Below are 20,953 nucleotides of genomic sequence, written 5' to 3' on the forward strand. Positions count from 1 at the left end.
TTTTTTACGTTGTTTATATTCTGTTCCCTAAACTTAACATGAGTTTTTCAATCATTCAATCAATCAATCAAAGTTAATTTAGTATGACTTATGAATGTTTCTCTCATGAGAGCTAAAATTTAATGTAAGGTTTTACTATTCTTGTGGAGACATTTGGTCCCCATAATGTGCGTAAGGGAATTGTTCACTAGATAGTAAAATCCTGGTCATTATTTATAAAACTGTATGATATTTTTTTCACTGGAACACACAATACAATTTATTGAAGCTCTTTTCCTTACAGTAACAGTACAGTTAAATGTATAAATAAATAAATGCTACATCTAAGCAGTTTATATGTATGCAAAACAGCTGAATAAATATTATTTAACAAAATATATATTTTTGCATTCCATAAGAAAAAAATCACTTCGAAAATTCATGCTTTTGAATCACGTGAGGCTGTGTAAATAATGACAGAATTTTAAGTAAACGATTTCTAAAAGCACAGCAATTAACCCCAAGATTCTCTGGGTGAACTATAATCAAATGTCTGATGATTTTTTTTTGATATACATCAAAAATGCTGGGTTCTCTAAGTATCTAACTATAATCCTGTAATCCTAAATAGCAATGCCCTAACACTAACCTTAACTTTAACGCATTCCTCATTAAGCCCCATGGAGACGGAGTTAGCATCGAGAGAGCAGAGGAAAGGGCTGTTTTGTGGTTTTGTTAACACAGGATAAGTTGCTGTTTGACTGTTGTAAAGAAATGAGTGATGGTTGGAAACATTTTCAACCATCTTTCTCCTGCAAATAAATAAGGGCTCTGTTTATAATGGAATCACAATGGAATGGAAATTGTTTTTGTAGAATACCATTATCTTGGGATCTTGGCTTGTTTTGCATCTAAAAATAAAATGTGCTGATGGTGTAATCATGTGCAAAGCTGATAGTATAATTCCCCTAAAGAATGAAGAATCTCTGCAGTAAACACAGCCTGCTCAATTAATTGATTTGCACAATTAAAACATGTAGCCCAGCTATTCTTGCACCGTGTATTGTAATAACTAACTCTTGCGTAACATCAAGGTTCAATAAAATATTGTAAGCTCCAGGTGCAACCGCCCCGGTGTCTAACAATTATCATTGATTCTTCTTTCATGGAATCTATTTCTCAAGCTAATATTATGTCTGCATTGCAAATTATTATTTCATTGGACATGTTTTAATTATTCAACACCAACCTCAAAGTTTTTTTCTGCATTCACTTCGGGGTCTCATTAGCAATTGAAAGTTTTTTCAAGTGAAAGTTTTATTTCGTGACCCAGAATACAGATTTTATACTACTGTGTTCCATTGATCTATCAGCACACAGTGTTTATTGCTTATGAGAGAGTGAGTGTGTTTCCCTTTCCCCATTATTCCTCTCCAACAGTGATCGACACACAGACAGATGGATGGACAGAAGGATGGATGAAACCATGGATGAATGGATACACAGAAGGAAGAAGGGATAGATTGATTTTCGCAGAATGCAGAACGTCACAAATAATAAAGTGTATAAATCTATTTTAAATACACGATTGCTTTGACCTGACATTTATGCTAAACAGCTTGGTCTTGTCATGAGAACACTTTGTTCATATATATATATTAAGTTGTCTTAATGTACAGTACTTCATTACAATGTTTTTCTTTTTCTCTTTTTGATATTTGTAACACTTTAGTTTGGTGAATTATCTTTACAGAGCAAAAATACTAATATCAGCTAGTTTGCAAGTCCAAATTTAGCCAAAAACACTATACTATATACTATACTATACTATACTATACAAACATTAAATTAAAGTACTGAATTATGAGTCACATTAAATTGCACACCCCAAAACGCAGACCACTGTGAGTGTAATAAAAATGACAATACATTATTATAATCAGTATAGCCTATTATAAAGTATGGATATATTATATAATATGGATCCATAAAAATGATTTGAAACGCTGTGTTATGCATGTGTTATGCATGTCTGGCCATTGATTGGAGATGTCACTTTATAAAGAACAAAAACATAAAATACGCATGTGCATGGCGTCATAATTTTCATAAATTTCCATTTTTGTCCTCTTGCCTTAATGGAGAAAAAAATGTGTTTTTTGAAACCCGTTTTCAGAAGTTTGGATATTCAGGCCCAAAATACTGTTGAAGGCCACAACACATAATTCTTTTCCATTTTTAGTTGAAAACGTGTTGTGTAATTTATTTAGCTATAAGTTTATAGTTTCAAATAACAACATTCTTTTACAGGTTTTTTTTTCCCAATTGCTCACATCTCTTTGTCTAATCTTTAGTCACATTTTCAAAACTCTTGTGGTTTGTTGTGACCATACCATTAACACAATTCATGTTGTTTTCACACAATATTCTGTCACTTAACACGTTTCTGAAGTGCTTAAATTTTTATTTTACACAAGCTTACCCCCACACCAAAATCATGGATCTTTCTTTACTTTTGTTTATTTTTATTTTATTTATTTATTATTATTTATTTTTTTAACAAATGTTTAAACACAGCATGACAGAAATGAAACCTAATGTTTCAAACTTTAAATACAGTATAACGTAAGGCCTCTACTTCTGCAACAACAGCAGCCTTAAAAGAGCTGATAAGAATTAATTACTGATAATTGAGAAATAGCAAATAGTCTTTTCATTAAATGGGCATGCACAATAAAAAAAAGGCATCCTCTGGATTGGTTTTGTTCTAATAATGCAGAACAACAAAGAGAAGCCGAAAAAGAAAGAAAATGTCTGGAGGAGGGAGAGTTGGACAAGGGAGAGGAGTAGTTGGATGTGGGAGAGTAGTTGGACCGGGATTGTCTGGTTTGGTTCAGCTACCAAAACAGACATCAAGAGACTACAGTGGACAGTCAGGACTCCTGAGAGGATTATTATTCCCCCTGTCCAACCTACAAGATATTTACTTCTCCAGAGTGAGGAAAAGGGCTAAGAAAATTGCTTCTGGACCCCACACACCTAGCCCACTCTCTCTTCAAAAAGCCAGACATAATAACTTTTTTTTTTGCAGGCTATATTCAGCATGAGCAATTAAAACATTCACACCATCACAACTGATGCATTTATAGATATGATAGAATCTGGAAATTGTACATTTGTAAATATCATATCTGCACACTTGTAAATTTGTAAATTTGTTAATTCTCTGTTTTTCTTATATTACAGAAGTGTTATAATTCCTATGTCTGCTCTATAATGTATGTTTGCACTTGTCCACACTTTCTTCTGCACTTGATGCTCCTGTCTACAAGACAAATCCGTGTGTGTGTGAACATGCTTGGTAATAAAACTCTTTTTGACTTTATTAAAAAAGGAGAAGGAGAAGGGAAAAGGGGTGTACACCCTTTTTTTCCTTTACTTTAGCAATTCTGTCACTTTTCTCTTACGTTAACTATTGATGACTCCTTCACTATGCAGTACACATGTAAAATTAATTTACACATTCACACATACAAATAAAATGCAGCTGACTGAATTATTATTTAAATGTAGGCTATCTTTGTATGTTCTATACATGTCGAACTGACACATGGCAAGTAATGCAGTTTTTGTAAAGCCACTAATTGTTATCATTTTGACAGTCTATGTACTGTGATTGACTATATGTTCCTACTGGACAGAAAAACAGTGCTAATGTTTTGACCGAATGACTCGATTCTGAATCAGCTTTGCTGTGTTTTGATAGAGTTAGTAGCCTACATTATATGTAGAAAAAGGTATTTGGCATTTTGGAATGTAGAGTTTGTATTTCCTTAACAAATTTTGGTTTTGGCCATAAAATGAACTATTTGGCTAATTGTGTGATAGGTCTGTAGGTGAGTTGCTGTGTTAAGAGTTTAGAAAAAGTACTAGTTTAAGTAGGTATATTGGTAAACACTTGTTAGCAACTGAAAAAATTAAATAAATTAATAAATAAACAAAATAATATGATCTGACCAGAATTTGCGTTTAAAAAAATGCGTGCGTGTGTTTTCCCCTCATCAATAAGATGGAATTCTTAATTCTGATTGGCCAATGGTGATGACCCTGATGATGAGGAATTTCAGCATGGATCTTATTGGTTGCATTTGCAAAAAAATCCCTGTTTGCCTGGTTTTACTACAGTATAAAAAATAATTAGGATATGGCTCATTGTTATCCTTGTAAACAGCACAGTATTATAGAAGATATACATTATACAGGCGAATTTAGAGTTTAAATATAAATGGGTCCATATCAGGGTAATATAGCAGTAGTTGACATACAGCTTGATGAGTGAGTGTGTCGTGTGTCCTGCAGTGGTCCATGGGCAGAAGTGTTCTGGCCCTTTAATAAAGTTGTGTGGCCCAGCTCTGTGTGTTGGGAGAACACTGCTGGAGGCTGCTCGGGAACTTCAGGAATGGCGTAAGACATGCAACTCCATCCGGGCAAAATACTGATGCAAACACCATCCACACATGCCCAGAGCCTTTAGTAAATGCTCGTTTGTCCCGTGGATCATCGCTAAAGTGGGTAATTGTATAAAGACAGCATGACTGCATGATTTGTGAGGCTATTCAACAACTCGTCGCCAAAGTTTTTCTCCGCTAACCTGCTCGCCTCTCCATATTTGATTTGCCAAGCCAAGTAAGTGCAAAACAGATTTAATGTTAAATCGAAAAACACGCAAACGCATTTATACGTGTTCAACGTTTGATTTCGGTGCAACTTCTTGTTTTAAGAGTTTGTGTGGACTTTGAAGAGGGAAAGTGTTGTCATCAGAGCTAGCCAGTTAGCCATCTGAGTTCAGCAGCAGTAAACGGCACACTAACCATCTTCGTCTCGAACTATAAGAAAAATAAGTCACCAGTCAGATATACGTGCACAAAATGTATTTATATCTTTATTAGTGCTCGACTCTAACTTAAGTTTCCCAGCAGCTGTTGCTATGCAACGTACAGTGGCTAGCCAATCATCAACATGCTGTTTTATTAAACAGTTTAGTAAACACTGCTTTGTAGTTAGTAAACATCTGACTTTTCTATTTGTTTTTCTTTCTATAGCATAATGTCATCTTTGATGCTGTAGATTTGATGCAGAAAACCAGTTTGCAGCCTGGCTGGAGACACACACACACACACCTGCTGCTGCTGGAGTTTGTTTAGGGACACATCTGGATTAATCTTCCCCTTTCTGGATTGAAAAATGAAAGTGACTGTGACTTTCGGAAGGACTGGTGTTGTTGTGCCATGTAAAGAAGGATGGACAGTTCGGGATCTCATCCAGCAAGCCACCCAGAGATACAGAAAACTACTAGAGCAGGCGAGTATACTACTTCTTTTTTTTTTTTTTCTCTCTTTTAAATTATTTTAATTTAAATAAACCCCCATTAATTGCTTTATTCCACTGAAATCAAAGGAGCTGTTTAACTAAATGTTTGTGCATGCTTTAATGTGTTTGAGAATCAAAGGATATTAAATGAATTATTAATTAAAAATTTGTTGCCATCATTTTGTCAGATAAAAATAAAATGGACTATAATTCGAAATTTGAGGTCAGTAAAATGTTTTTTTTTTTTATGTTTTGGAATAAAATCTCTAAAGCTCACTAAGTTTGATACAGTAAAAACAATAAAGAACAAAGAAAATGTTTTAGTCATTTATTCTGTGGTGACGAAAACTATTTTTACTTTTTTCAAAATTTTCCAGTCTTCAGTGTCACATGATCTTTCAGAAATCATTCTAATATCTAGGGCTGGACGATTCATCGAAAAGTAATCGAAAACCGAAATTTAGAATCTCTAACCAACGTAATTTTCCCATGACGGTTATTTCATATATTTCCTGTTAATAATTCCCCCTTAAAAGCATGTGTAGCCACATGATTCTGCCAGTAAGTCACATAAAAGCAAAACACGGACTAGAACGCTGGTTCAACACATAGTGATGGCGCCCGAGCGGTGAGCCTTGCGTCTTCACTAAACTTTGTCTTTGTATTTGTTTTATGGTTTGGACGTTCAAGCGATTAGACAACCGGATGTGTATTAATAAATCGAACTACCATGTTCGCACAGCTGCATTGTGGCACGTAAACTCATAGCTGTGTAGATCAAGCACACAGAGGAACGCAGTTGTCAGCGCTGTCCTGTGATTTATCACTAATCTCAAAACGTATTATAGCATATTTTTCTATGTTTGAAGGAACTAGGGTATTTACAACCCCCAGCTTCACAATAATACAGAGATGGTATGACTAATTTACACACACAATCACTTTTACTGGTACTGTTTACCTTTGTGTTCGGTGCGCACGCGGAGAGAGAGCTGCATCTCACAGACAGTAACACTGAACTGCAGCCTTTACAAAGTTCTCATTTAAGTTCATCCTGCGCCTGAACGGACAACAACAAATCGCAGTTTAAAGGAGTGTGAGAGCCCATTTCAGCACCACGGTGTTCTGGTGTTCAGGGTTCACGCAGAGAGAGGCGTCTTGAACACCGAATTTGTCTGTTTTTGCTCTTGTACTGACAAATACATTATATATATATGTAGGTACATATAAATAAAAAAAAACTGTGATAGTTTCATCTAGAAAAAAAAAAGTTTAATAACATTTATTTATAAAGAAATATAATTATTCAGAATTTTTTTATATATATATATATATATATATATATATATATATATATATGTCACTTTTAATCAATTTAACGCTTCTTTGCTGAACAAGTGTTGATTGCTTTAAATAAACTGGCTAACCAGATTGAACAACATTAGTAAATAATGACACACTTTTGGATGAGCTATTCCTTCAAGGACTAATGTGTTTTGTATCACACCTTGTACATCTTTAAAAAACGTTTATAATAATTCTGGGATTTAATACTTCAGTAACAGTATTCAGCATAGTGTCGTTTAATTAAGTCTTTCCGTAACACAGAATAGCCAAAATCACAATGGGATTACCACACGCTACATTGCGTACGTTTTAATATTTGGTTTTACATTTAATTAGAAGATGATCAAAAATGTATGCGTTACCTTACGGGATTGAATGAACTGGAAAGACCTTATTCATTAATTTCAAACTTGTTAGTCAAAATCATGTGCTCGGAGCCTGATGGGAGCTGAAATGTCGACCTTCACTCTTATTATTGTAAAATTTAAACGGGGTTCATAAGTGCCTTTCTCTGATGACAGGAATCTGCAAAGCTGATTTTATGAAGTCGGGGGCAGATGTGCCTTGTCCAATTGTTCTGTGTGATAAATGCAAATCAGAGTTAAAATGTGGCAGCCGTTCTGTCCCCTGAGAGCTGACCCTTTGCCTCCTCATCAGATATTTCCCTCATCGCTGCTTGAGCTTCATTATATAAATAGTACATCAGTTTGAGTGGCACCCATTTTCGCCAGCTTACTCCAATCTCCAGTGGGCCGATGGGGATGTGGATTCACCACTCTCCTGGCGCATTAAGGTTTAGGTGGGCTTCTAATAAACAACAGGCTTTTCATCCCGCCTCGCTCCAGGAGCCGCCAGGCCCAAATGAACCCATAGATTGCTGCGAGACTTCCTCACCTTACAATTTACTGCGTTATTGCTTTGTCTTTAGAGTGGCCAATTTGACTGATGGGTTTTGTAGTGAAGCAGGTGTAGTGATCAGACCCGGGAAGGCGGTGGTCTTGTATTGCACCCTGTCGCGTTTGAGATAGTAATATGAGAGAGTAATATGCGATAGATTTGGCAGGTCAGGGCTCTGACAGGAGATTGCCAGTCGGATCCGTGTATTGATGGTTTTAGTATGCAATCGGCGTGCGAGATCTTAACACGCATTTACTCTTAGGGGCCACTGTGGGATTTTTTTTATTTCAGGTGGGCACGTCCTTTCACTCAGACACGTTTATGTGCGTGCCTAGCCTTTATTTGTGTGTTTGTTATTCCCATCAGCTCAGTGTTATTGGCTGTTAGTCTCAAAGGAATTGGCGCGTGGGCTGGTGACGCACAGAAGGCCTCGGTGAGGATGGATGGAGCTGTTTGAGAGATCCTGATTGGCTGCTGTCTCCAGGGCCTTATTTCTGATGTTTGGCCCCTGCAGAGTTTCTATGATCTGGCTCTAGTCAGTCAGGGTCACAAGAAGTAGTGGTTGCGCAGTACTTAATATCGGACTATTTTGTAATGTGAAGTTTGTAAGTTAACGATTTCCCCGATATGTGCTTTGATACAGACTCTCAAGTTCTCTAGGGTATGAGGATTACTTCTGAATTTGTCTAGTGAGACTGTGTTAAGGTCTGGTCATATTACTGAAATTTAGTGTGCAAAAAGTTCTGATATGTATGAGGTACTCTTCACACAGGAGTCACTTTTAAAACTGGTAACTTTCTGGAGGTCAACACGGTGAGTTTATGTGACCAACATGGAGATGATAGAAACCTGTGTCGGGAGCTTTTTTTGGGGGGGGTGGCCCATTTGTTGGGATTTCTATTAAAGTGACTGGTTTTTGTTCAGGAAATTTCCCTAAGAAATTGAAAGCACCTTAAGGGTCAATGACATTCTCATTTTTGGGGGCTGGATCTATAAAAAAAAAAATACTGTTAAATGAAATTCTTACCTGTGATTATAATGTAATAATAATAATACAAAAAAAATTGCTTTAGTGCTTTTAATATTTGAAAAAAAAAATTGTCTGTCAAAGTCATGTTGTGCAACCAACATGTGGAGAAAAACAACAAAAAGTCTCTTAAAATATCAGATAATTTGACCTTTTATGAGTTCACAAAATTTTGGTATTGATCTAAACTCAATCCAAATAAGAGCAAGAGTGTACATGAAAATAGTTACATGTATGCAAGCAATCATGCACATATACAGATCATATTTACACACGCTCACACGATATGATGGATAATGGTATTAGCTTTATGAATAGTACTATGCAGCGCAGTGATATTAGGTTTGGTTGTGTTTCGTTTATGATTGCAAGTGTTGTAAGCAGCATGGTTTGTCAGTACTGAGAAGGAGGTACAATCGATCTTTGTGATAGATTGTTTTCATTACTTGGTTCTTTTCCCTGTGAGACTGTATGATTCAGGGCTGCTGGTAACTAATGTCCTTCAGGTTTCCCTTGAAGTTTCATTAATAGAGTTAATAATCATAATGCTGCATTTATTCATGAATGCAGGGTGGCTTCACAAATCACGTCTCAGCGCTTTCAGCAAAAAATGCAGAACAAACGGAGCTTTATGTTTGCAGGAATACTAACACCCTCATCAATCAGTGCGGTTTTTGAACCTTTCTCAAACTTCATGGCTCTGCCAAACCTTTTAAAGCTTGAATTCAGTGCCAGTATGTTCAATATTTGCTAGCAAGTTTTGCTGAAAGAACGTGGAGGATTTGGGGTTACTGTGTCTGATAGCTTACTCATTGATTACCACAGACAAGCAACAGACACGCTGAGCTTGCTTTGGGTGTTTTGTAAAGTCGCCTACAAGCTGGAGAAAGCTCTGACAGAGTCTTTGATGGATAGAAATTCATAAGATATGTTTTGAGACTGTAAAACGAGCCGGGGGAATGTTTGAAATTAAGCAGGAGTAGATTGAATTGGTCAACTGAAATACAGCAGACTTGGTTTCATTGACAGATCATCACATGCGTGAACCCTTGCTGTTTTCTATTATGCCGTCTCTACTGTACATGATAATTCAGCCATTGAGACTCATTATTATTTAATTACTAATATTTTAGTGAAGGCTTCATCATGATCACACCAGAAAGCGTGCTGATTATGAGTTAACTGCCTGTAATGATCTGTTTTAAATGCTCGGACATTAGCAAGATTTCAAAAATGTTAGTGGTAGGCTTTGGTTTGTAGATTGTGGTGGATTATCCCTCCTGCTCATCTAATTGTTAGAGTGGTTGATTGGGACTGACTAGTCTATCTAGAATTTTTATTAACTTCATATATTAGCACCATTGCTTTATTTATATTTAGGCCAAATGGTGACACATTCTGTACTTTCTATGAAGCGTTATGTTTTTATTTTTCTTTGAGCACAAATAAATGCTAAGAAAAAAAAAGTGAATGTATCTATGTATGATATATTGTGTAAATAAATTCTAAAAATGAATTAAAATGCATTACATATACTGCAAACTGTGATTGATTTTGTGTCAAAGTGTGCTTATGTAAATTAATGACTAAATTAAATGATGCCCCAAACTTAGTTAACTGGCACTTTATGTAATATACACCAGACTAAAGAAAGCCTAAAGGAACAAACTCAAGCCTAAAGGAACAAACTCAAACTTATTTACTTTTGTATTTTGAAGGAAATGTCTTGAGGTTGAGACCGTTAGTATGATCTTTCTAGTTTCATCTCTAGTCATGAAATGGCATTCTTAATTAAAATGAGATCTTGAAGATGTAACATCAACATTTCATTTTATAGGAAATAGTGTTCCAATGCTTAATCCAAGCCAAATACACCCAGTCTGGGCTAAGCTCCAAATATCCACAGATCCTAGAACCACCCCTGACTCTCAAAATGCTAAAACTCTTTCAAAGCATTTCTTGCATCTCTTATTTTTTTTCTCCTGCAAAGCTCTTCTTGTTTAGTAACCAAATGTGTTTAATGCTAATTTTCAAGATCATTACTTTTGGACTTTTAAATAGTCAACTGCAAGCACGATGTCCCCAAAGAATGGAGATCTAATTATACAGAGCTTCATTAGGGCCAACTAGTTGAATAATTGATTAGATTATGCAATGACTACTTTATGTAGTTTTCCACAATTATATTTTATTTGTACCTTGCATTGTTCGTTTATTGGTCACATGACCTTTGACTTCAGGAACTATACCTTAGGGAACCGTTTTCTGCTCACTTTTAAAAGTGGATAAGCCTAATTATTTTGCTATCCTCTACATAATTATGTGATTATTTGCATTCAGCATGGTTTTCCCAGTTGTCTGTGACCCTACCAGAACAGACCTGTCACCATTTTTGGTCATGACACACAAGTTTCGTGAAAAGGTTTTCCCCATTTACTTTGGTCTAGTTTATGGATGGGTTAATTGTGTGTAGGCTTTGTTGCACTGAAGGCACTCAACTTCTCCAAACGCCTGTAAGTTAATAGAGGTTAAGCTGTAGCCTTACTCTCTGCGTTTCATATTTGTGGACAGTTCGACCTCTTAGCTAGCTGTCACAGTTTGGAGCACAACCACTTGGCTGTGCATTATCTCGCCGGTGATAGAGCGCCGAGAAGTGTTGTTAATTACCAGATTTCCTTCTCCGCCATTGAAGTCTCAGCAGCTCACAGTCTTGCGTTTTTTGTTATGCTAATCTAAAACATTTTCCTGCAGCTGTGTAATTATGCATTTAATGCGTTTCAGGATTAAAGCGAATGAGAAATGGCCTAGATTTAGTTGCGCTAATCTCCAGCCTTTTAAACGGTGCCATACATCAGCTATCACTTGAAAAGAGCGCGGTTACCACTTTGAGGATTTGCGGTCTAATTTTGCCGCATACATACTGCGGCCCTCTGCTTTGTGTATTGCTTTGTGTTTCGTTATATTCAATGAGGTGTTTTCCATTGACCCGGACATGTCAGGTTTCTAGTGGGAAGAAAAGACGCCTGTGATCTTCAGCCAGCTCTCTCAAGAATGTTCCGGGCTGGGAAATGTGCTTGAGTCGAAGGCCATACATACTTATCATGTCTGCAAGCCTTTGTCCAGAGGCAGTAAATTGTTTGAGAGAGAGAGAGAGAGACCTTAAGCGGAGGAAGTGCTTGGGAGTCACTCAGGAAGTTATCAGGCCGTTGAAAAAGGACACTTAATTACCCAGGCAGACGTAGGCCGGGGTTGTGCTGCTGTTTTTTCATTAAGCTCAGGAATGCCAGCTGCACAAGTGCTGAGTTTGCTGCCAAAGCAGCTGATATCATGGAAAGTTCTGGACTTGTGCCAGCAAGAAAACAATTAGCACGCCTCGCCTCAGAGACAGAGTCGGTTAGCATCTGCTCTCAATGAGAAGCATTCCACGCTAGGTGCGTGGTTTGTGATGGAAACTACCTCTGGACCTCAAGATGTCCTTGTGAAGTACCTCTGTTCAGCCTTCAGCGATTTAGGCGGTTTTGGCAGCAGAGCTCGCTCTCAGAAACATAATGTGCTATTTTCTGTGCATCAACATCCGCTGTTGTGGTTTTATTTGTCTGTAATCATTGTTTTTAGTGACAGTTGGAGGCATAGTGCTGTCTTTGAAGAAATTTCTTGGAATAAACCAAATAAATACAACATGTTCTTAGGCTTGTAAGTAAGCGTGTGTTTTGCTTTTATTTTAGTGAAGGCTGTTATGAGTTAGGTTTGGGTTGGGTTTTCATGCCTTCCAGCTGAACCAATGCCCTTGAACTATAGGTGGATTAAGAGCTTTTTAGTAGTTGATCTACACTTATTCTTATTCATTTTGATAATTAACCTTTTGACAGTGTATTTTTTTTAATTTTTCTGGTGGATTTTTCAGCGAGCTGTGCATCTTGAATCAGCCCATCGGGGAGAGAGATCATTTTGATTGGCTGTTCAGCTTAGCTGTTATACGAGAAGAAAAGGGAGTAAAAAATGAAGTCCGGAGAAAACAAAATCCATTGGTGGCGAATGAGATTGGGGTAGAAATGGTAATTATGGACTGCTTTGTTCATGGCTGGTATATCTGCAGTCCAAGCTTTTTCGGTTTTTCGTTTTGAATGATGAATACAGACTACTGCCTCCTGCTGGTATGGACAGTTATTTCCTCTCATATATGCACAACTTTTTTTGGTCCAGACAACATGAGGTCAGATTCCATTGCTTCTAGTTCTTTGATGTTGGTTTGGTGTGTCTGGGCCTTTAATCATCCCACTATAAGAAGTGGATTTTTAAAACATCATGTTAAAAACAGTCCAGCTTTTAAAATGTGATTCCAGCATTTGAGGCCCCTGCTTTCTGTATTATAAGGTTGTGCTGCTTCTAGGTGCTCTTAAAAACCTGTCCGATTGGAGTCAGACATGGAACCTTCCATAAGATAGTCAACTATCTGTTTAGCCAGCCCGCTGTCTAGTCATTCTCTAGTGTCCACTTGCTGTTGGCCATTCCATGTATACTGTGGACAAGGCTGTGTGCTTCAGTCTTGTAGGGTGTGTGTGTGAATGTCTGTCTAAAGCATATTAATATGGTATGGGTTCCTGATTATTGTATTACGCTGCTGATATTTATCAAACGCAATACTGGAGTAGGACTGGAGAGTCCAGACATGCTGTCTGTTCAGGACTCTTCCTCTATCTCTTAGTCTCATTTAAGTACTGATTATCCACATACATAGCCCTTCACATTGGCCTGTGTGCCTAGGAAAATATTAATTTCATTTGTGCTATCATATAAAAACTATCTCATTTCATTCAGGCTATATTACAGTCCATAACAGAAAATGAGGCGTGGGTCAGAAAATGGTATGTTTATTAAATTCAATTCACGGCAAAATTGGTATTTTCATATTTGAGCAGAAAGTGCAAGAATGCAGCACGGAGGTGGAATATCGTTTTCCGAGATGGACAACGTCTTATTGCATCATTATCATCACCATCATGATCATCATTACTGTTTATGAGCTTGGTAATGATGTTAGGCTTGGTAATGGACCCTGCACCAACAAAAGCAATCGTAAAAATACGGCAGGAGCCCCACTGCTCACTGTCATCAGGGTAAAAATTGCAAAATGTTCCAGACATTTCCATCGTTTCATTACAGCGCCGCCTCGCTATCTCCCGCTACACTTGTACCCTCATTCAATGGTCTTATAGCTGGGAATAGCTGGCCTTAATGTGGCATGTAATACAGCATTATTCCCATAGTCTGGCACACTGTTACTCTTTGTTGAATGCCAGAAACTGCCGCACTCATGGCCTTGGGCTCACCCTGTGTTGCTGCTAGCGTTCAAAAGCTCAGGGCTCATTTAGGTGAAATCGTGATTAAACAGGTGCGTTGGTTGTCAAATGTCATTTTGCTCACGGGCTGCATGAGATCATATGAGATCCAGTGCCATGGTTTTATTGTTTTTTGAGTGAAATACAAGCTTTTTGTGACGCATTGGAAGTTCTGGAGTCTTCTAACATGACACTGATGCCATAATAGAGACAGCAGAATAAGGAATAAGTGACATGTATGCATGCATGAATTAGTATGTGAAGTGTTATGCGTGTACCTTTAGAACCCTCGCTTAGTAAACTTTTAAATGGCTACAGGGACATCATTGTAAAGATGGAGGAGATAATGTGTTTACATTTTTCATTGCTGGAGTATTGTTTTTTTTAGTGTTTTTTCCATCATCTTTTTCTAGTAAAACATCTAAATATTCTGAGCAGCGCAACAGCATAAATTAATAACACATAACATATGTTTAAAATATAGGCTAATTGTATTTTGAATAACAACAACTCCATCTTATGAATATATAAGAAGATTTCACCTCTCACACTTGTGAACTTGTTAATTAGACTGCTGTTTCACGGCAGTAATACACAAGCATATTTTATGTAATTATAGATAATGATTACGACAGGGGTTTTCAAGCATAATTTTTTCCAAGAAGTACATTCAATATTACCTCGCTTGTTAGCCTATTTGTTTGAAGAGAGCTAAAACAGGACAAATGTCACGTATATGATTTAGTTTCCTCAAAATTAAGTTTTTGTCTTTTTGGCCATTCTTTGTATGTAAATGAAAAAAAATTAAGAGGGTTTGTGAATTTTTGGCTTTCTCTGAAGTAGGTTTGCCAGAGTAGAGTCAAACCAAAACTTTTGTTTGTAGTAGGTGCATTTTACCTTAGGACAAGACTGATTGATCTGTAGATTTGGCTTTCTACTGTCCAAGAAGCCTATATCTTTATCTCTTTTAGGTTAAACATTGTATGTTTGTCTGGGTTTTGTATGTGTTAATGTATGTCAGTATGTACTGAGAGAAGGTCAAATCTTCTGACTGTTTTTCTGTAGTGTTGAGAGACTGGGCTTTTAAATGAAAATTGTGTAAATATGAGTCATACACACAATGTCAATTTGTCTTGTGAGAACTGACAGCTCTGCTGTCCCACAAAAGCCAAGATAAACAGTGTAGGCCCATATCAAAGGTTCAGGTTTCGATCTATCAATGAAGTTTTGCTGTTACTCTATGCCAAGGCAAATACTGTTTAAGCATACTATACCTCCCACTACTACTTCCTCTACTTTGCTACATGGCATTGCCTGACATCAATCATCTCTCACTTGCTTTTTGTTAAGTTAGCATGCACCGTGAACGCAGCCAAAAAGTGAAATGTGATGACATAAGATCAGGCGCAAGATGGAATTAAGCCATTTGTTGTGCAGATGCCTTATTTATACCTCACTTTTTGGCATAAGCTGAAGTTGACATTTGGAGCTCAGATTTGGAGTTACATCGCTCCGGTCTCTGGGAGCTGGTTGGCGGCAGTTTTGAGCTCACAAGGCTTTGATGATTTGTTGATGTGTTCTGCTTTGTGTTTGTCAGCATTAATCAGAAAAGTCCATGATAGTGATAGTGCCTTAAGACACTCCCCCGTAGGAGATGATTGTCGAGGAGTGTGGGAAGACTGCAATGAAAGATGTCCTGTGCTGCTTGTACATCATAGTGTCCTCATCCATGCTGCAGTAAAGTTAGCTCAGACTCATTGAGTACTGTTAGCTATGATTGGCAGGCTCAAGTCACTGCTTTTTATTTTTTAGAGAATAGTTACAGTTTAGACATCACTGTGGGAACCCTTGTTAACTGATAAGTCTGAGGTCAGTAAATGTTTTCTTGCTGATTACAACTCTGACACTTTTGTTTTGTAGGAGGGAGATTTCCTGGTACGAACCCACCATGTCGAGTACTGTGACGGGGGAATTCTGGACCCTGATGATGTGCTAACAGACCTGGTGGAGGACAAGGACAAGGTAAGTCTCAAGGAAACAGTCGGGTATTAATATTAGATCCGCAAGACTTTTGTTATGTCCTCTGTTTGCAAATAATTACCCATCAGTGGTAGCTTATAGTATAATGTGCATCTTCAATGTCCTAAAGTAAACATTAAGGCCTAAAGTAAACATTAAACCTTAGTAAGTGTTTCCTTGGAGTTCTTTCTCCACTTGCCTATATTATAAAAATATAACTGGTCTTAACTACTACATAATATATATATATATATATATATATTAGTTTTGGAACATTTTCAGACAGTTCAGTAAATTAATCAGATTTTTATTTAGCATCCACTCAAGAACTCATTGAATACTTTGTGACGAATACTTTCATGAGAGTCATTCTTTTGTGAATAGAATCTCAGTGGTTGCAGTGTATATTTATTTTTGGCTGTAGCCAGAGAAGGCACAATAGAAGATGTGTTGGTTTTGTTTCATGTTGTGGTTTCCGGACCTTCAATTCACACTGGAAGTTTACATCTAGAATAACATGTTTTCTTTTGCTGTGGTGCTATAGCTTCAGTGGTGTAGGAAACGGTGATTTTAACTCCTAAAGAAATCTGCCAAATAGAATGTTTTCCTTGGCTTTGGTCAGTGTGTAGGTATTTGGTCCAATAGCAATGAAATAATAAAACTGTGGAGCATTAGCTTGGGTACATTGACTTTTCACAGTATTTGATATACTGCTAATAGTGCCATTTGTTGGTAATGTCATTTAATCCAGAGCAACAGAACGGCCTAGGGAGGAACACCAAAACACATTCACTTTCACAAATGTGGGAAGATTTGTTGAGAAGTTGTGAGAAAATGTGAGAATTTATGGAAAACAAAATCACATGAATATGGAAAATCTCAGGTTAGTTTGCAATGCCATATGCGCCAAATATGTGTACTGTGAAAGAGTAGAAAATAGGAAATATTTTACTGAATGTGAAGTGCTTTGGTGATGTTTTGTAGAGGTTATAAAAAAAGAAAACATTTTAACCGTAATGTATTTTTAACCTTTTATGGACATGATGGTCGTTCTCTGATTATAATAGAAACGCAGCATACGGTTCACGGTTTCATATGGAAAATGCATCGTTGACATTTGCTTGAGAGGAGGCCATTTGGACCACCCTCGCTGAGGAAAGAGTGGTCTCTCCAATGAGCCCTCGGGGTATTCTGTATGTCCTTACTCTGTATGGAGGTTATTATATTGAGCTGTGTGGCTGCTCCTAACTCGATAACACAAAAGGGCATTTGCCTCTTAATTGAATTCTCTCAGACATCAGATGCAAAGCTTTTGATTCCTGCACACTAATTAATAGAAGTGAAGGCATTATGGGCTGCATGCTCTCTCTCTCGGAGCAAGATGATTTCTGGGATATTGCTTTATAATCAGTGTTTTTTAGGCTTTAGCCACAGGGAATGCAGACAATTTTCTGAGGAAAAATTTGCATATGAAAGATGAAAAATTGTCATGATTTAAAGATTATGAGTGGGACCATTAACTTAGATATGATAGTACCCAGTGATTCAGCATTCAGACCTTCTATAATTGGTCCTAACTAGGTCTATAAAAACAGTACTATTTTGGTACCATACTTTAATTTGGGGCTGCTGCTTCAAAGTTTTAATTTAATACAGTTAAAGATTAAATAAAGCAGTGGTTTAAAATAAAACCGATGCATTTCGGTGGTTCCCACAGGTTTGAAATATACTTGCGGTGTTAGCCGGGTGGAAAATTCAGCAAACACAGTCAAATCCAGCTGTGAAATCTTGTGAAGTGTGCATTTTTATCCAGCATGATCGCATGTTCTCTGCGTGATGGTCAGTCCATGTGAACTGAATGCTTTAAACTTTAAACTCGTGATTTCAAATTATTCTGCGCTTTATGCATTTGCCCACTGTCATATTCATGTGTGTGCTATATGTAAAATTAAGGTTACCCTGGCTTTATATGAAAAATATGATTCCCAATGCACACAAACTTCCCAGAATACAGAGTGCCCTGTTGGTTACAGTGTATACGTTTTTTATTTTTATTTTTATTTTTTATATATATTACAATTGTATTAAATATTTATTCATTTGTGAAAAATACTCTCATCTAAAGTATAAGTATTTTTATTTTACACATTTTTTTTTTTTATTCAAATCACATTACACATTCAATATTTTGAAATTCATTTTAATTACATAGGCTACTATTACATTTAATTACATACTAATATTATGTATTATAATATGCATTGTAAATTATGCAAAATTACAGCATTTAAATGGTAATGTATGTCAAATAATGTTCTTAGTTTTCTTTCTGTGGGGAAGCATCCCAGCCAGAAACTACAATAGTTTAATATGAATGAAATTAAAAATTAAATACAATTAATTGTGTAAACTATATATATTAGTATTCAGTATGGGAATCAAGTAAAGGCTCAGCAGGGTGTTATAGATACTTAGTTTGATTCTTTCATTAAAAAACCTGTTCAAGAAAAGAAATCTGAATTCACTATTTGCTCTTCATGTTAGTTTTGGAGTGCAGCCACAACCAGTGTCGATATCACAATAGAAATACATGATCTTTCCTTTATTTCATGGTATGTAAATTCAGTATTAAATTCAGTAGGTTCACAAATCAGGTAAAATAGTCTGATTTCCTTTCCAGTTGTGCTGTAGATTCAGTGGTGGAGTTATTGTAGGAACAGGAAACATTAGTGTCTTTTTATTGAACATAAATTGGTGTGAATATTCTGTGCCATAATTGTCTGCATTTCATGTACGCTCACACAGAGACACACGTGTGCATAATTATATAAAAACATGCATTCACTTCTCACCATTTCTTCCACACTCACACTAGCACACAGTCCCCTGATGGTGTTGTGCCTTTATTCTGTTAGAGCGGGTATTTACTCATAAATCTAGACCGGGATGAGGAATAAGCCTTTACTCTAGTGATGTTGCCATGGTGACTACTTCCCAAATGTCACAGCCTGCATTACTGTATCCTGGTGATCCAATAATTATTCTTTCCTGTTTGTAAGCCAGTAATAGGATTTTCTTTCCTTCCTACTATTTCTTTACAGTGCTGCATCTTTGGAGTCATTTCGAAACAGTATTTATATAAAGTAATGACTTTAAAGCAGGTATGTGCTGTTGAGTGTACTTTTGAAATCAGTTTTTCAGAGCTGCTACATATGGTGCATGTTTGCATTTGTGGAATGTGCCAGTCGTCTTGTTAGTGTGTCAGATCTTCCTCTGTTAACAAAAACACAAACGTGTTCTGGTAATTACTGAGCCACTCCCTCTGTAATGAAGCTAGCATACCACTGACTCGACTGCTAAAACACACACAACCTGAAGGCACATTGTAAGAGTGTTAAACTACACTCTAAATCACTTATGTTCAATATTTACTTAAAGGGTTAGTTCACCCATAAATTACTCACCCTGAAGTCATCCTAGGTGTTTATGACTTTATTCTTTCATACGAATCCAGTCGAAGTTCTAAAAATTTTTTGTCTTTGATCTTTCAAGCTGTTTGATGCCACTCAGCAGGTGTTGCATTGCATCAGTCCAAGAGAATTTTAATAAAAAGCTAATCTATATATATATATATTTTATATATATATATATAAAAAAAAAAGTTTCTCACACGTCTCCGGAGGGTGAGCAAAAGCCTTCTGTAGCGAATCGATGTGTTTTTGTAAGAAAAATATTCATATTTAAAATGTAATAATCACTTTAATCTAGCTTTCGCTCACTGTAAAACGTGTGAGGTCTGCTTTTCGCATGAGCTGGTGAGTCTCGTGAAAACTAACATTTGTTACCAGGAGTAAAGGAAGTAAAGTTTCCTTACTTTAGCAAAGGAAAACCAGTCTCTTCTTCTCTTATATCAAAATCCTCCGACAATCTTCTTTACAAATCTTAATTTTGTACTTCTTATTAGTGACCGTTGTTTTGTTTTCATCTCTCCCTTGCATTTCCGCATGCGTCACTTCTGAGCAGCGCATGCTCAAAGACGACCTCATACGTCATCTGCCTGGAACTGCTTCATTTACAACTGTGAGCTCAAACTAGATCAAGGTGATAATTACGTTTTGAATATGGATATTTTTCTAACAAAAACGCATCGATTCGCTACAGGAGGCATTTGTGAGCCATGTTGAGAGACTTTTATTTTTTATTTTTATGGATGCGCTTTTTATTAAACTTCTCAAGGACTGATGCAGAACCCACTGAGTGGCATCAAACAGCTTTAAAGATCAAAGACCATTTTTAAAGTAACTCCAACTGGATTCGTCTGAAAGAAGAAAGTCATATACATCTAGGATGACTTCAGGGTGAGTAGTTTGTTTCTTAATCTGAACAGATTTGGAGAAATTTCGCATTACATCACTTGGATTCTCTGCAGCTAATGGGTGCCGACAGAATGGCCAAGCAGCTTGCTCTATGGATATTTCTCTTCTGATTAAGACAAAAATGTCTTATGGAAGAAAAAAAGAAAAAGTGAAAGTCGTGACATTTGCCAAGTATGGTAATCCATACTAGCAATTGGTGTTCTGCATTTAACCCATCCAAGTGCACACACACAGAAGTGAGAAGTGAACACACCATGAACACACACCCGGAGCAGTGGGCAGCTATTGATACAGTGCCCGGGGAGCAACTGGGGGTTCAGCACTGTTCATTCACTCCCTTCCACTTACAACTCCTGCCAGCACTGAGACTCGAACCAGCGACCTTCGGGTAACAAGTCCAACTCTCTAGCCATTTGGCCACAGCTGCCTATTGATGGGTTTGTTTATTACAAACACACAGCTTTTCACATCACAAGATATAAATTGATCGACAGTTGTCAATTACTTGTGGATTATTGTGATGTTTTTATTATCGTTTGGGCTCTCATTCTGATGGCACCCATTCACTCCAGAGGATCCATTGATGAGCAAGTGCAGAA

General features: G+C 36.9%; 1 protein-coding gene across 9 annotated transcripts in view; it reads left to right on the plus strand.

Annotated features, from left to right (window-relative positions):
* Window positions 1-4,290: 4,290 nt before the first annotated feature.
* pard3bb (par-3 family cell polarity regulator beta b) overlaps window positions 4,291-20,953 on the plus strand; it is a 287,760-nt gene continuing 271,097 nt past the window's right edge. For 2 of the 9 annotated variants that reach the window (XM_052565049.1, XM_052565053.1), the window contains exons 1-3: window positions 4,293-4,547; window positions 5,082-5,340; window positions 15,880-15,981. In XM_052565049.1, coding sequence (XP_052421009.1) covers window positions 5,224-5,340; window positions 15,880-15,981 — 219 coding nt within the window. In that variant the 5' untranslated portion in view covers window positions 4,293-4,547; window positions 5,082-5,223. Of the gene's footprint in view, window positions 4,666-5,081; window positions 5,341-15,879; window positions 15,982-20,953 lie in introns of all 9 variants that reach the window. The other 7 variants (XM_052565054.1, XM_052565056.1, XM_052565055.1 and 4 more) reach the window with 5 other exon arrangements.

Source organism: Carassius gibelio, chromosome B9 (assembly GCF_023724105.1).
Source record: "Carassius gibelio isolate Cgi1373 ecotype wild population from Czech Republic chromosome B9, carGib1.2-hapl.c, whole genome shotgun sequence".
Classification (NCBI taxonomy): Eukaryota; Metazoa; Chordata; class Actinopteri; order Cypriniformes; family Cyprinidae; genus Carassius; species Carassius gibelio.